General features: G+C 39.3%; 1 protein-coding gene across 1 annotated transcript in view; it reads right to left on the bottom strand.

Moving 5' to 3' along the window:
• lrp1ba (low density lipoprotein receptor-related protein 1Ba) overlaps nt 1-17,631 on the bottom strand; it is a 237,947-nt gene that overhangs the window by 147,326 nt on the left and 72,990 nt on the right. The window contains exons 9-17 of the mRNA XM_079593787.1: nt 17,430-17,616; nt 14,617-14,760; nt 11,409-11,645; nt 10,813-10,993; nt 8,093-8,312; nt 7,796-7,985; nt 3,778-3,906; nt 2,375-2,515; nt 357-482 (exon numbers count right to left, since the gene is read on the bottom strand). Of these exons, the coding sequence (XP_079449913.1) occupies nt 357-482; nt 2,375-2,515; nt 3,778-3,906; nt 7,796-7,985; nt 8,093-8,312; nt 10,813-10,993; nt 11,409-11,645; nt 14,617-14,760; nt 17,430-17,616 (1,555 nt within the window). The remainder of the gene's footprint in view (nt 1-356; nt 483-2,374; nt 2,516-3,777; nt 3,907-7,795; nt 7,986-8,092; nt 8,313-10,812; nt 10,994-11,408; nt 11,646-14,616; nt 14,761-17,429; nt 17,617-17,631) is intronic.

Raw genomic sequence — 17,631 nt, 5'->3', positions numbered from 1 at the left:
GATGCAGAAGCTCTCACGGAGGACTCAAGCTCACTGGGCCGAAACAGATGTGTGTCATGTGTAAATCCCACCAAGTGCATGATGAATTACGAGGGCGAACCTAGTTTCATTTCGCTTGCAGACCGGAGGGAACATGTGACACGTGTGCCTGTACCGGCGGGAAATTATACAGGGGTGTCATGTAAGACTTCTCCTCTCAAAGCAACATATCCTCCATTGGCGTTAGCTTTGAGCGTGCGGCGCCTACAGCGATCAATGTGTCTCCCAGCGGTGGGGGCCGGATGGCGAGGTTGTTTCGGTTGGTTGGGCGTATACGGTGCCCTTCATGTAGGACAGGGCTCCAGAGTGAAACTCACCTGAGCAGGTGCGGTTGGACTCATCCTCGTTGCTGCCGCAGTCGTCGGTGCCGTCACACAACCATCTCTTTGGGATACAGCGGTTGTTCAAGCATTTAAATTGGTCCGCTGGGCAGCTGCGATTAGCTGAGGAGAAACAAACGGCCTGTCAATTGGTAACACAAATTAATTTGAAAGCATGTGGGTGTCCAAAAGTGTTGAGATATGTTCTAAATTGCATACTAACATACTAGGCTATATTTGTCAAATTGTGTAGTATACAGACTGTGCACACCATGTGGCATACTGTATCCCACAATGCAATGTGCTCAACTTGCAATGTACTTTATTTCCAAAGTAGCTGGAGGTGTATATCAGTTCTTAAATCGAATTATATATCTAAAAAAAGTAACAAATATGATCAGTGCTGGGAAAAGTTACTTTTAAAAGTAATGTGTTACAATATTGTGTTACTCCCTAAAAAGTAACTACATGTAATTACGTTATTCGGTTACTTTTTATGGAAAGTAATGTATTACTTGTTACATCAAAAAAGTATTCTGATTACGTAATGCATGTTTACTTGAAATGCATTACCCCGAACTCTATTTATGATGCATCATGCTTCTTAAGGAACGTTTATTTGTATATCTCTTACTAGTCGCTTTTCCACTGTCGGGCCAGTACGAGCTACGGGCCGGGCTGGTCTAATAGCCTCAGACCTGTCGCACCGAACCCAAAACCACACTGCGTTTCCACCGTCGGGTCTTAAGCTCCGCAGCGCTTCACTAAAGCTTGCCCGTAACACGCCTCTCAGAAACAACGTCACACAAACCCATCATTTCACCAGCAAACGGAAGTTTTATCAGAAAACTAATCAGAAAGAAATCACTGGTTCACAAAACGAATGTGATAAAAGAGAACATTTGTTGGCATTTTTGTTGTTTACTTAAATATTTAAAAGCCAAGCAATCAATGTTTCACCACAGAAATAAAGTCCCATTATATCACAACAGAAAGAGGACACAGTCTACTTATTCAGTCTCGCCGTCTGTTTCTGTTTATTTGTTGTCACGGGACAGTTTACATCACATTTAGAAAGAATGGTAATTTCTACAAATATGCCACCAAGAATACGACCTGAGGAGCTTATATTTTCAGTCAGAGAAACAGAGGAAGCTCCAGTAAAACATACATATGCAGATCTAAATATGGATATCAGACAGTCTGAAGAGACAAGACGTACTGACAGATCAAATAAATACACGATTGTGAGAGCGTATTTGTCTGATTTCTTCAAGCGGTCATATTTACCAAGTTTACCATGGTAATATTTAGCGCGCATAGTCTTTTGTATCGCATATAAATATTTCTGTCTTATACGTTGATCAGAATCCACATCGGATCATAAACAGAAGTTACTTCAAACACTCGCTGCTGTCTGAAAGTGAGTTTTGAGCTAATATTATTTTAAAAGACTTTAATGCTGATGTTAGCTGGTTTATGAAATCATCCGCGGCGCTGCCGTCTCCAGACTCAGGTAAACTTCACCTCTGTTCAAAACCACTCCTCAAGCCCGAGTTGGCCCGCTTTGGACCAAGGTATTCGTCGGAAACGCTACTGGCCCTGGCACGCACTACCATGCCCCCTTTTGGCCCGACAGTGGAAACACGGCTAATCATTCTATTATTATATTATATTATACTGCATTATATGTTTTGCCCCCCACAATTAAAGCTGCAGAGCTTTGATCATAAAGGCATATTTGATCATGTCATCTCATAAGGCATATTATTGAGAGATATAGGGCCCTATTTTTTCCTCCTCGAATATGAGCTCCATTATTCTCCTATATCATAATATATGAGCCATAAAAGCCTGAAGTATCATGATAATTGTATGTACAAACATGCAACAGTGAGGCTATATGACAATAGTTTGCATACTAGAAATGTTTAGTATTGCATACTTCCTATTGCTGACACAACGTTTGTTTCTGTTCGTATGTGGTTGGATTACAAAAATGAGAGAAGACCTACAGCAGAGGAGCGGATCTTCATCGCTGCCGTCTGAGCAGTCATCATCCCCATCGCACTTCCACGAGAGCTGAATGCAACGCTGGTTCTGGCACAGAAACTCCGCTGGGCCGCAGCGTTTTGTGTTAGTGACCTCTGATGGGGCTGTAAAGGGCAGGAACAAGATGTTAGAGAAAGAACACACACGCTCTATGTCTCCTCTCTCAGTCTCTCTCTCTCTCTCTCTCTCACACACACACACACACACACACACACACACACACCAGGGTTGAGAACGCATTTTAAAAATGTCTACATTTCATTTTGAGGTTGTAAAATGGATGATGTTAACAAAATTGTAATTTGAATGTAGTTTAAATATACTCAAAGTTTTAAGTATATATTTTAGAATTCCTTCCTGTTTATTATTAACATAGTAAAATGCTTCTGTTTAATTATTTTCTAATTATTTCTAATTAAATACCAAAACAATTATTTGCAAATGCCATTCACTCATCAGCATAATAATGAGTGAAAAAAAGTTTTATACTATAGTTATTTTTTTTGTATTTACCCCATAAAATAGACCACCAGCTAAATGTCTTAATTTTATATCTGTTTTATAAAAATGTTTATTTTGATATTTAGTGTTAACAACAAAAATATGTTTGAATAATGAACTTTCAGTAAACATTTGTGATGTATTATTTATATTTATTTTACAGTCAGTATCCTTGTTACATATACGTACTGTATTAGTAACAGTTCATTACATGCAACTAAACCAAGACCCATTCCTAACCATAAGCACATGTTGTTAATATTACTCAGCATTTAAATGTAGAATTACATTGTAACGTTAGCCAATTCTTCAGTTCTGAATTGTTTAAACCTGACATGCACAAATCCACTGTTATTTATAATGACACATAAAATAAAAAGTTAGCAAAACAGGATGTGATGTACGCAGCGTACTGAATCCACACGAGTTTACAATGGATTTAAAGCCAAACCACACGCAAACACAAACACAAAGACAAAGACGGCTGCAGCCAAACCGCAGGTTGAGCCGAGGCATTTACTTCCCCCGCTGGCATTGGAAATCAATGGGCATATTCAGCTTAACAAACATATCTGATCTGCAGTCATATTTCCCACAAACGCCACCATTATGGACTAGTCTGTGGGTGCCAACAAAATCTGCATATTCTGTTCTACCACATACTCAATGGCATTGTTATGATGATGATTAAAAAAAAATGTAAATCTCAGAATAACAATCAATTACATCAGCTCTAACCAGACCATTTTTCAGTGGCCAGTAATATTTCTGTTTCTCATATTATGCAAATGATTGTTCATATATCACATTGTGCCTGGTTAATGAGAACTTTTCCCCCAAAAGACTGCAAAAGATGGAAGCTTACATGAACAGGTGATGTTATCTTTCTCCAGATGTTGACCATCTGCGCAGGCGCACACACGTCCTGCCGGCGTGGCGAGGCACAGAGCCGAGGGGCTGCAGCCACCGTGATTCACAGAACATTGGTTATTACCTGCGGGAAAGCAAAAAGAAAGATAAATGCAGGTTGGAGACATTAAACACAGGTGAAGATGTCCAATAAACCAGTCTTTCTGTATTCCAAAGCAGCTGCTTTGCAAGGACACGATTAACGCACAGTAACTTGATTATTTTACTTGAACCTTCTGAATGAGCTAAGATGATTTCACATTGGCTCGCTCAGTTACAGAACTGTTTTATTACTCTATACAAGTTCGCAAGAAACAAGATTATGAGTGCTAAATAAAATTTGTTACCATAGACTTCAACTAACTCTGTGTCCAAGCACTCCGAATGAACTATCAAAAGCTTTTTTCCAAAGCGAAAAGCACTCCCAGTTAAGCACAGAATCCAGAAGGGACATAAAACGACATGCTCAGAGCTTCTTGTCTAATGGACATTGATCTTTCTCCATTAAAATCAATGATACAGGCATATCTGGCATAGACTCCCAGTGAAGACGACATCAATTGGACACTATGGACCATGTGTCCACTGAATCATCTGCAGAGATTAATGTGGATTAAAGCAGATTACGTTAATTGAACACAGTGCTTTTAACTTTAGTTGCTAAAATATCACGATGCACCATATTATAATTCATAGTAGGTAGGAAAAGGTCTTTTTTGGCTACAGTAAAATGCGCAACCGTTCAGACATCTAATTTCCTCAGGCCAATGATAAACATTTTATGTGAATACGAGATTTTAAACTGAAACCACTGACCATTTCATAGAATAACAGTTCTGAGCAGATGATACCCAAGTCGCTCTCAATTGTCAAGTGAGGCAAAAGAGTCGAAGCGAGTTAATGTAGCATAACGCGACAACAACTCTAACTCAACTCCTGAACAGAGCTTAGTGAAGCTCGTAAAATGATAAATAGCCAACATTATCCCATTTGATTTTCCCATATGCTTGAAACGTTTACTTACTTAGCAGCATTGATATGCTAAGTCAACATGTACCTTATACATTCAGTGACATCTTAAAGGGGTCATGACATGGTTTTTTTAATTTTATTATTATGTTCCCTTAGGTGCAATTATAGTATTACTATAGTTTTTTTTTACAAAAAACTTTTAAAATGTAGTGATTTATGACCTTTTCCCACCCTGTTTCTCATCCTCTGATTCAAACAGTCTGTTTTGGGGGTGTTTCCCCTTTAAGAGTTCATTGTTAACGCCCACTGATTGGCTAACGTCAGTGCCTATGCATCAATTATTAACGCCCCCAGCCAGAACGTTTGCGGATTCGGTGTATTTAAAAAGTAGTTTAAAGTTTTAAATACATTACTTACAGTTTGCGTCGTCGTTGTTGAGCCCAGAATATAGTCGGCACGGACTTATCTTTGAGCAACAGTTTTCTGGCAAAGCCAGCATCATTTTGGGATTTGTTCTCAAAACAGTCATCCTTCAAATGTATAGAACAAACGCTTAAACTAACACTGCCGTGACTGAGACGTCCGCAAAAAATAAAGTGCATCCATTTTTCCCTGACGTCTGGATCTTTCGCAGCGTATTCAAAGATGTTGTTTGTCCACAGCCAGGAACAGCACATCTGCGTGGCATCGTAATTTCCCTGTACACAGACCCACTCGCTGTCCGTCGACTGAACACTTGTGAGGCGCGCAGCGCGCGGGCGCTACAATGATACGAAATGAGCGTAGTCGTCTTGCGCTTTAAGCGTAGTTGTCTTGTGCTGGAGGCGGTCATTATGCAAACGCTGGTACGTCACTTCGTACCGTGACGTCACTTCTTACCATGGATCCAGAACGAGCTGTATTTAGAGCTTGATTAAATAAATGATTCGTTTATAATGGGGAGGAAGTCTTAAGCTATGAAACTTGCAGGACGTTTTAATGGTACAAAGACCTCTTATATACCAAAAGATCAAGGCAAATTTGGTTTCTCATGTCATGACCCCTTTAAGAAAGAGTTAATGCGCATGCTAATTATCATATCCAAAATACATACAGATGTTGTACAAGGACTGGTCCAACAGCCAGACATGATTAGTAAAGTTTGGATTTGAGCTATTTTTATAAACATAATTTCCGCTAAAAGCTAAATGCTCAGCCACAGGTTATTATATATTCAGCACAGTTGAGTTCACAGGTGCCGCAATGGTGCACAGAACATCTGGACAAAATCAGTAGTGTAAACATGATTTTAAAGCTGCTTGTTAAGAATAAAAGAATATGAATTACAACCATCAACCGCCTTGGAAACGTTCGCACTACACATAAAAAGTCCCATTTGGATTTCCTTTCCGAAAGCCATATGCGGATAAGTCTCTTTGTTTGGCAAGGAAATAGCGCACTTGAAGATGTTGTTCAAACAGACCGCAGTCATCAATAATCCCCTGCTTGATCATTGAAGTTTAAGAACGATTTAAGCCTGATATATATTGCCAAAGCTGATTTATATATTTACAGAATACTGTACCTGAGATGGCTTGGCCATTTCTGGCCTGCCATTGGCTGGGTGTCATTAAGAATGACATTTAGTATCTCTACCAGAGGCAACATATGAGTAACACTACAGGAGCCGTCACAGCGATTAACCTTCAGCAAAAGTCGAAGACAGAAACAAACATTCATCATCACCCTCAGTCACCTTACTAGCTCAAATGACGCATAAAACTAGGAGGTCAGTTTTGATCAATGCCATACTCAGTCAAGAACGAGTTAAGCCACCAAATAAAGTACAATGTTTACATGACACAAAACAATACAATTATTATTTAATTATTACAGCAATAAAAGTCATCATCAGCTGGTGCAAATCTGTCTACATTAATCCGGGTATATTTGAATACACTCTCCGCTTTCAAGCATTTCTTGTCCATACTGAAATGTCAGAAACTGCTAAAATCATCTTACTGCGCATTGGTAAAACGAATAAAAGCTCACTGAGAGAGTACAGAGAAACCAGACATAATAAAGTTCTCACGCCATTCTACTGGAACAGTCATCGTATTAGCAAAATATCTCACCGCTTACTGGTGATTGACAATGACTAAACATGTCATAATTTTCAAATAACTCCTTTTTCCACAGTCTACACTCCAACATAAAAACCACTTGGGACAGCATCTTCAAAAACCTCAGCTTTGCAGGACAGATTCAGATTCAGATTATTTTATGTAATGCCATGTCAGCATTCAAAGCTCTTTGCAGGACAAAAACATTGTCTCAGTGTGAACGGAAAGCCAAACCGTGAAGAAAAAGATGTGTTTTCATGTACAATTAGCCTTAGTTAATTTCCCCATAATTGTGATGCATTTCTGCATGGTAAAGCAATGGAGATAAATTTCACTACACTGTGTATAACGCCAAAAAAAGCTGGCCAGTTCTTTAGAATAATTGCTTGTCGCTGGAGACAAAATGGGATCTGGATCCAGAACCTCAGAAGGACAAATCATTCAAATGTCCTGCAAATGCCTTCAAATTAGCCTTTAAAATATGAGAGAAGTTAGGCTTATTTGATCCAGGCCCCAAAAATGCTTGGATCATGAAGTCTTAAGGTTAAAATTACCATTAAATATCCTACTCTGGGAATATCAGTTGCAACGCATTTATTCAAATTCAGGGACTTGCCAGTTTGGCATTCGTTTCTAGAATGTTCAGCTGTTTAAAAGGTGAACGCATGCGGTGTGATATATTTCATTTCCATATATTGTACGGTATAGCAAGTGAGTGCCAAAACAGGGTTAGGCCTCTGGGCAAAGCTATGGAATGGTGATGTATAAAGACTCAGACAACCCCTCAGAAGTTTGAAGGTTTAAATCCTTGAGCTTCTTGAAAGCAAAGTTCTATCACTGCAGCCTTTGGCAAGACTTCAAGAATTCATTACGGCATACAGCATACATATTCATATTTACCTTTCTGGCTCTGCGGGTCATAAACCTGAATCCCGAAGAGAGGTGGTCTTTCCGCCCGCATTAGAGCAACATCATTAGATGACAAATCCAGACGGAATATCGAGGCGTTCATGTAATCCGTCCAGAATATGTAATTCTGGTAATGCGCAATCCCAAATGGGTGATTCAACTCTTTCCCGCTGTACACCACCTGTGAAAAGTAGAACACGTATGTGAGTCACAGGGAAACATTGAGATGAACATAGAGTGGAACGGAGGTGTCTGAGAACTAAAGAACTGACTCACTCATTTACTAACCGTTCTGTGGCTGCCGTTGAGGTAGATTTTCTCTATGTGGTCAAAGTAGGCATCACACCAGTACATGATGCTGGAGGAATGGTCCAGGGTGAGGCCATTGGGCCACAGCATGTTGGACGTGACGAAGATCTGGCGGTGAGATCCATCCATCCAGGCCTTCTCTATTCGTCCTCTGCTGTCAATTAACTCATCCTCCTCCCAATCTGTCCAATACATCCATCTAAGGAACCCAGTGAGAAAATACATATTTAAGGTCATGAAACCCTGCTGAACACGACCAGCTTAGACCGGCATCAATTTCCATGCTGCTCTGGACAGTTTAATGTGGATTTAAGGAATGCCAGAAACCAAACCCAAAAACTTCAGAATAGCTCATTGGGGATTTTTTTTTTTTTTTAGCAAACTATATTGTAGATTACGGACACAATGTTTATTATTCCCTGTTGAAAAATGCACCTGCTAGATGTTTTTTGGAACATTGTAACCAGGGCTTGATGTTAACACCCACCAAATGTAACGCAGTCACTCCTACTAGCCACTTTGACGGGTTTTGTCAAAAGTGTCAAAAATACAGATTTTTTTAATACATATCGATACTGGAATACCTGAAACGCTTCCAATACTCATTTTCCGCAGAATAGATACATGAATACCTGTTCTTTTTTATCTTGCAGACAGCGAGTTGACACACAAACCCGGCCTTTTTTGGAACGTTGACTAGGTTGGACCAGCGAATGACTGGTTTGGAATACTTAAAAGTTTCACTGAAGTCCCTTGAAACATGCAGCGCTATTCAATGCATTGATGTGATTTCCCTTGAAACAGGAAAACAGGGCGGGACATATCAAGCAGCTCCTCCTCTTTTTAAAAAATAGCCAAAAGTGCTTTGTTTAGATCCCATCACAGCCAGAGCCGTTGAGCTCGGTAAAGCCGCATTTAACAGTCACGGTCTAATAGACAGCCAGAGTCTAATAGTTTTCCCTTTAGATGTAATATGAAACTTAATTCGCCCTAATAAAAGCATTTACACTGAATCGTTCGCTATGTGCCATTCATCATGTAGAAAATAGTAATAGTGTGAACAATCGACCGATTTCAGCCACAGCATCAGCATCTATTTATAGTGTGTGTGTGTGTGGGGGGGAGATTTTTTCTAAAAATCTCACTAGATTTTTAGAAAATCTAATGAGAAGCTGAAGTGCAGAGTGATGTCATTAATATCATTGATCCATATTGGTGAAAGTGAGAGACTTTACATTTTGAATGCTTATTCCTTCTGGAGCAAACTAGCTTAACCTTAACCTTAAGGCTAACATATTCATACTAAATTCAATAACCAAGCCCCATGTTCCAAAACACAGCTATGATCTTTAGCTGGGTTTGCTCAAAGATGCCTTCTAGAAGACAGGTCACCGTAAAAAAAAAAACATCCTTCAAAAGTATTGAGGACGATGTCCTCACTTAACCACCTAAAAACCTAAAAAACAGGCTCTCACAATTGGATGTTATTAATACTTCTTCATTCTTTGGGAGCCAAAACTTTTTGTTCAGCAACTCTTACAAGGTCCTATTTTTCCAAGTTCAAACCTCTCACTTAACACTGTGACACGGCCTTGCTCATTTGAACGCAGCATAACATAACATGACAGAGGGAATCGTCTCCCCCACTCATATTCAGTGACCTGTTGAATAACTCATGAGGCAGGGCTTTGAGTGACAGCACCTTCTGTGAACAGGAAAATCGTCCGAGTGATGGAGAGGGAGAGCAAATGCGATCAGGACCTAGAGTCATCACAGCTAATCCTCCATCTTATCATGTTAGCACAGACAGGAAATGACATGCGTACATGGGATACGGAAGGACGGACATGGAAAGGACAGTTTTTAGAGAGTGAAATGGGATTTTGAAAGGGGAGAGATTAAGCTGGGATAGGTATTGAATATTCAGCATACCGGCAGCTAAAGCTTAAGCGGTGATCCGAAGTTCAAAAAAAACTTGGACTGTTTGAAATTCTAAACCAATTTCCAGTTACACAATTGCAGATTAATTGCAGATTAAAACTGATTACTCGTAATTATTCCAAAGACTCCAAGTCTTTTTTTGCAAATGATCTAAAATTCGAAGACATCGAAGCTATTAAAAAACACACTAGCCAATCCAAAAACCCATTACGAGGATAAACATGTCAAATGTACAGCACACGGAAAGAAGTCACTAAAATATAAGCAGAAACCAGAACCTGCCTTTAAACTTTTAAACCTCTTAAGTCAGGCTTCACCGTTCTGCCAAGACAGCGATTTGCAGTCATGGTCCCTCCATATTCCCTTTAAGCTTTTCCATCTGAGCAATGACATCGAATAAGGATGTTCGCATTAGCTCGCTTTGACACAATGGTACTTCTGCTACATCCTCTCTTTCATTTAAATGAACAACAATATTAAAAGTATGTTTGTTAACTCGGCATCATTTCAAAGAAGTTGACACCAGAAAGTGCCATTATTATCTGATACCAGCTCAGGGCTTTTTTGTTAATGAAAACAGAGAAAGCACACGGTTATTGAAATTTCTTGATGTAATCTCTAAAGCGCAAAGGGCAAACATCCCCGCCCCCCAGTGCACTCTAAATGGCTGGATTTTGTCCAAGGCTTTAGCAGACTGAAATCCCTGCACAAGAAGCTTTTAAATGCTGCTGTAAGCAGGAAAGGTATCATGGGCTTACCCATTTAGAGGATCCACAACAATGGCTCTGGGATGAGACATATTGCCTTCTAAAAGCGTTCTCCTGGTCTGAGAGGGCCGTTCCAGCCCGGCCACGCTGATGGTCTTTCTATAACCGTCATTTGTCCAGAACAGGTTGTTACCGATCCAGTCCACCGAAATACCCTCAACATTATCCAGCTCTGGAGAAAGAGAAGCAGAAATAAATTGAGAAAATGTTGTTCTTTTTGCTTGATAACATCAAAGACAGCTCAATTAATCACTGTCCTCCTCTAATTCTTCCTAGTGGAATTATGCGGTATCGACCGGCGAGCTTCCCCGACAACTGAATTGCACAAAATGTATGATGAATAACATCCCATTTGGAAAACATCGGCAACAGAAGCGCTCAAGTGCAGGTGGCCTGCTTCTACCGTACCATGCCGCATGGTTGCACAGATGATTCATTACAGAGCCAGAGCGAAAATGAGTTCGTTAGAGAATATTTAACTGCTTTTTCCACAATAAAACTGCGGTAAGGCTCAACAGACTTACACAAAAGCAAACATTAATCTCTCAGAATAAAGCATAGGGTAAGTCATGAATGATAAAACATACCGTCATTAAGGATCGTTTCCCGAGCGGCTCCATCAGTCTTCTGACGTCCGATTAGGAAGCTTGTGGTGTCGGCAAAGTAGATGTAGCTACTCTCTGCATGGAAGTCCAGCGCTCTGGGACTCACAAGCCCTTCGATTTGAATCAAATGTTCATCGCCAGACTTGATATTCATATCCAGACCTCGGATGACTCCGGGTCGTCCTTTTCCGTAAAACAGGAACAGCTCGTTCTTTGGTTCTGAGAAGACACGATTACCCAAGTAAACAAATGCAGTGGCGGAACGTAATAAGCCTTCTGCCACAGTACTGTCAGAGCTTAATTAATTGACATAATTAGCCTCCGTTTTCAATTCAGTTCTGCAAATTAAAGCCTTTGACAAAAATGTATCCAAAGCGAGAGGCTCAAGCTAATTACATTAGCTTAATTAAAACCAGAATTAGTTCCACTGATTCGGTTCTATCGAATCAATCATCTTTTGGTGCATAACAGTTACATTGTGTTTGTAATTGTATCTGAGTGTGTGCGTGTGCGTGTGCGTGTGTGTGTGTGTGTGAGTAAAAGTAACCGGGGGACAAAAAGGGTCCTAAGTGGGGGCAGTAAAATGAGGGACACGTGTGTATGAATCACAATGTTTTCAAAATGCATTACTAACGAGCTGAAAGGGTGCAAACATGATGATTGCAATTATTATTAGGTCTGTCAGTGAGATCCAGGGAGACAAAGAAAATTGGATGAAGGAATAGAGGAACCCAGCGAGAACAATTGTGTTTGTATAACTTTGAACGGGACTGAAGCCAAATGATTCCTTTGTGTGAGGAACGTACAGAAACTTGAGCCGTTATTGACTCTCGAATCAAAAACAACCATTCTGCTTCTCTCAAAACAAATATGGCAGAGGTTTCATTGCATGCAATTCGGTCATGAGACGCGAGAATCAATGATGCACAGCGTTATTAATGCCCCCCTAGGGTACGACAGACAGAAATTTCCGTTTTGGGTGAACTACAGTACTTTAAATAACCATGTCGTAATACATGTTCTTGCATAATCCAGTGAATTAAATAATTTACAAATGAATGGTGCTTCAACTCATTCATAACGAATGAATGACGAGTCTGGAATCAGTCTGGAAACAGCATCACATTATAACACTTGAGATAAAAACAAAACACTCAATTGGATGAGCTACAATCAAAGCCACTATAACATAGCCGATACACACCTGCATTTGACGCACATCAGTTGAGTATTATATGATTGCTGCAATCTAGGTGACGCATCACAGTTATGAATAATATCAATGGATGTAAATGTGGAAAGTCACCTGGTGACACACTCTCGTAATAATATGTACAAGCTTTTGAAATTGTCAGATAAAGAATCTGGCTTGTACAAATTGTTTTTCAAGTTATAATCATGGTTAGGTTTAAAGGAGAACTCCGGTCAATTTTAACATTGAGCTCAATTTTTAGTAAATTTGGAGTGCTGTCAATACAGAGAACAACGACAAAAATCGGTGTTGCCTACACCGTGTTATCCTATTTTTAAAATTTGCACCCTATTGACTTCAATGGGGCAAGTTTTAAACCTGCTTTTATCCTCTTAACATCCTTGATGTGTCATTACAAGTGCCCAGCCATGTTGAGTGATTCCTTAAGAGTGAACACGAGTGAATCTGACTGCATTAGATGTGAAAGATATTCATAAAAATGATGTTAATTCAACAAGCGCAAATACCTGTATTTAGTTCCTGTTTTCGGTCGAAGTCCAAAGTAGTCGATTGTCGAGTTCACGCGCGTGATCTAAGTAACTAAACCTATGCGCGTCAACTCGACAATCGACTACTTTGGACTTCGACCGAAAACAGGAACTAAATACAGGTATGTGCGCTGGCTGATATAACATAATTTTTATTAATATCTTTCACATCTCCTGCAGTCAGATTCACTCGTGTTCACTCTTAAGGAATCACTCAACATGGCTGGGCACTTGTAATGACACATCAAGGATGTTAAGAGGATAAAAGCAGGTTTAAAACTTGCCCCATTGAAGTCAATAGGGTGCAAATTTTAAAAATAGGATAACACGGTGTAGGCAACACCGATTTTTGTCGTTGTTCTCTGTATTGACAGCACTCCAAATTTACTAAAAATTGAGCTCAATGTTAAAATTGACCGGAGTTCTCCTTTAAGGGTTTAGGTAAGGGATTGAACTTTAGCTTTAGGTTTAGGTTAGGTTTAGTGCTTGACGGCTTTTCTTATTTTAAACTACCATACAATTACTTTTATTTTTTACCGAGCTTCCATAGCATTAATAAATGTAGATATTGCAGATTTTACAGAAATCACAGTAAAAACTGTATCTTTCAATTGAAAACACACACATAGTTTCTTAGTTTGAGTCATCTATGTTGAGCCTCATTCATGGATCACGAGCAGAAGATTTGCTAAATTGTTTGCAAACCAAATTGTAGTTGTACATAAATTGTCGCATATAAAAAGGTAGGTGAAAAAGTATGACATTTTACAGAGACATTCATTCTGCTCTTGTTTCACGAATGACTGATTCTAGTCATATAATTGTAGTACAATTATGTCCAAAACCATTCAAATGTGACAACGCTTTATTAGGCAATTTAATTAGACCATTTTGGATATACAATTGATATCCAAACTGGATATAGAAAACAAAGCAAATTGGATTTTCATCTCTGGGTACATTCGCACACTACGTTAAACTGTAGGTAATATATTTAAGGTGCTAAATGATTTGCAATTTTTGTTTTACTGATAAAGTGGTCTGCCATCTGAAGTTCGGGAGAAACTTTAAGATCATCTGATGTAGCCGTACACACCCAAAATAACACACACATATTCTCTGATAGTCAATGATCCTGATGCCAAGAGACAAAACATATCAATTTTCCATGTATTCCTCTCCTTAATGTGCTGAACCTGCGCTATTTATCACAGAAACGTGTCCATTCTTCAGCGTCTTGGGCCTCTATAAATTTGGTCATAAATTTCCATTTCGACAAACCCACAAGGGCCATCTGTCTGATATATGGCTTCAGATAGCAGCACCCTTTCCTTTGGGAATACCCCTAAAACCATTTACATGAGAAGCCCGTCTCCAAGATGCTAATCAGACACCTAGAGCTACAAGAGGAGGAGAGAGGAAAGAGAAATTGGCATTTTGCGACCCTCACTTTTGCAGGACTTCCCGTCGCTGGCCAGGACGTGGCCAGTCCGGCAGCGGCATACGCGTGATTTGTAGTTGTGGCTCAGGAGACAGATATGCGAGCATCCACCTTTCCGTCCGTGTGGGTCAGGGCTGCATGAGTGAGTCCTGACTGGAGAAAGAGAAAGGTCAGCATCAAGGAGCGAGCAATGCAACATACCAAATGCTAAAAGTGAAATGTTGAAAGACAACTAATTGTGTATAGGAAAGAGAACAGGCCTATAAACTTATCCATCCATCCACGATGGATTAACCATCTACGATATTTTGACACAAATTCATTAGTTACTTTCAGGGTCCGAAATTAACACCCGCCAAGCGCCAAATGCGGGTAGATTTTCCGTTTGGCGAGTAAATCTCAAAAGGCTATCCGCCACACTGGCGGGTGAATGTTCATACCAAAATAGTAATGTAATAAAATGTTTTTAATAAAATGTTTGTCCCGCCATAGTCTTATCTGATCGGTGTGTAGCCGAATGTAGACGAACTGCTGCGCGTGTGACAGGGCGCATGTTTAACTGAAGAACGAGCAGAGAGAGAGAGCGAGCCCCGGTCGCGCGCGCTCTCTCTCTCTCAGTGGAGCCAGGCGAAAGTATAAAGGCTTCATCGTCTCCTAAGCGCTGTCTTGCTCTCTCTCCCTGGCACATATTTATAAAAATAAATCGACACAATGGTAAAAGGTCGGAAGACCATAGTTTCTTGTGGAGCATTCGGATATTTATTTTTCCTGAATTACCGCTGGGTGTGAATTGTGCTAAAACACCTTCTTCTATGAAAAGCGTTCCGCACATTCAGCTGACATAAACCACACTTTAAATAAACGAAAAAACTATCCAGTGATTAAATGTTTTCTGTTTTGACACAAATCTTGTGGGATGTCCTAGCTGCCGGGATAATCAGATTGTTCAGAGCTACAAAAATAACATGACGCAAAAATCGCACCGTGTACGTCCGCCTTAATGTTTTTCCTCCTGTAGCTAGACTAGTGTTTTTGTATGTAGTTTTTAAAGACTATTTAGGAGACGTGGGCCAGTATTGGTTATTTCTCAGATTTTGTTAAGCTTTTGGTTTACCTCAAAATAATACAGTAAAATAATAGGCCTGCTGTTGCTGACATTGAGAGCTCCATGCTTTCCTATGGCTCTATAACATTAGGTTAATGTTTGTCTTCAGATACTGTTTAAATTAATATTAATATATATATATATATATTTATTTAAAAAAAAAATATTACATTTCAAATTTTGCTCTGGACAATTTTTTATGTTTGTATTCAACATAATACCTTATTATCTCAATTAAATGTACTGAAATTAATGTATATGTGACACAAAAAGGCTGTTTTATTATTTTGGCCGGTAAAAAATATGCTTGGCTGGTGGATTTTTTCATCTACCAGTCCCCGTGGCAGGTGAGCCAAAAAGTTAATTTCGGACCCTGGTTACTTTGCAATATGGCTAAATGCCCATACAAAATTTAGTCCAGTGTCTTTTCTATGTTTTAGGATGATAAAATGATTAGAATGGTGTTTCACACACAGCAGGGAAAAACAATTATACATGATACATAAAATATGCAAAATGCTAAATATTAAAAGCCAACCAAAGAGGCGTTTACACGAAACGGTTTCGAACTAAAAACGGGGAAAAAATTATGTGTGTCATTTACGCAACAACGACGTTTTGGGGGCCTGAAAATGCTTACTTTTGAAAACGGGTTTCAAAGTGCACATTCATGAAAATGATACCATTATCATCTCTATGTAAACTACAAAAACTTGATTTTGTAAAAACAGTGATGTTATGTGCATGCGTAGTGTTTCTTTATAAAGTAGCATCGCCAACTACTGGCCTGGCATGATTAATACAGTGATGTTAGTCATTTTTCGGATTATTGTGAACAGGGATCAAAACGTTTCCGTTTTTAGTACATAGTTGTTGTGTAAACGCGCCCTACATTGTGTATTACGGATCTCCGCACATGCCTTGCAGAAGAAAAAAAAATGATGTTGTGATCACGAATAACAATTTGTTCCCACGACCTAATATGGGCACATTTACACACAACAATGTTTTTCCTTTGCATTTTGCTCGTATAGACGACAACATTGTAAAAACGATCCCCGTTCACACTGATCTGCAAAAAAACGACTAAAAGTGCTGATTTATTCATGCCAGGCCAGAAGTTGGCAATGTCCCTTTGTAAAGAAACACTACGCGTAGCCTATAGACTAAATACTCATGCGCATGACGTCGCCGTTTTCACAAATTCACGCTTTTTGTAGTTTATATAGAGATGACAACAGTATCGTTTTCATCTTTTTCAGGCCCCCAAAACGATGTTGTTGAGTAAATGAATATGCATATGAGTTAGGCTAGTTAAATTTAGTTAAATTTAGAGTTTAGTTAAAAAAAGTCCTGTGTAAACAGCCCCTATACGTCACCACGTTTTACTAATTTGTTCTCTCGTTTTAAGTAAATCGTGCACATGATATAATAATTCGTTCCCTTGTTTTACTAAATCACAATATAATAATTTGTTCACTCATTTTACAAAATCATGGTCACGTAATAAATTGTCAGAACGTATTTACTGATTGTTCGCAAATGTAACAACGTACGTAACACAATTTTAGATACACAAACTGCTCTTGTTTTTCATGAATAACAGATACTAGTAGTATTTCAGTATAATTTAGTACATCAGTATAAATAAGTCATAGCTATTTTTAAATATGAGTGATTGCTGATTATATTAGTTACAATCCCACGACAAGTTTACCTGTAGGTTGAGCCAGTCTGTGATAAACTCGGACGGCTTTGGCACTTTCCAAAGTGGTAACGGTGTTCGTGTCACTGCTGTTGAAGCGATTTATCCTAAATATGTCCACTTTGCTCTCTCTGGAGGGTTCAGAGCACGTCGCAAACAAGTAATCTTCAAATAGTGCTAATCCATACAGGTGCGACACCTGGAGAGAGAAACA

The sequence above is a fragment of the Phoxinus phoxinus genome, assembly GCF_949152265.1.
Source record: "Phoxinus phoxinus genome assembly, chromosome: 20".
Taxonomy (NCBI): domain Eukaryota; kingdom Metazoa; phylum Chordata; class Actinopteri; order Cypriniformes; family Leuciscidae; genus Phoxinus; species Phoxinus phoxinus.
The sequence above is the reverse complement of the archived record's forward strand: the minus strand, read 5'-3'. Positions and strand labels throughout refer to the sequence as shown.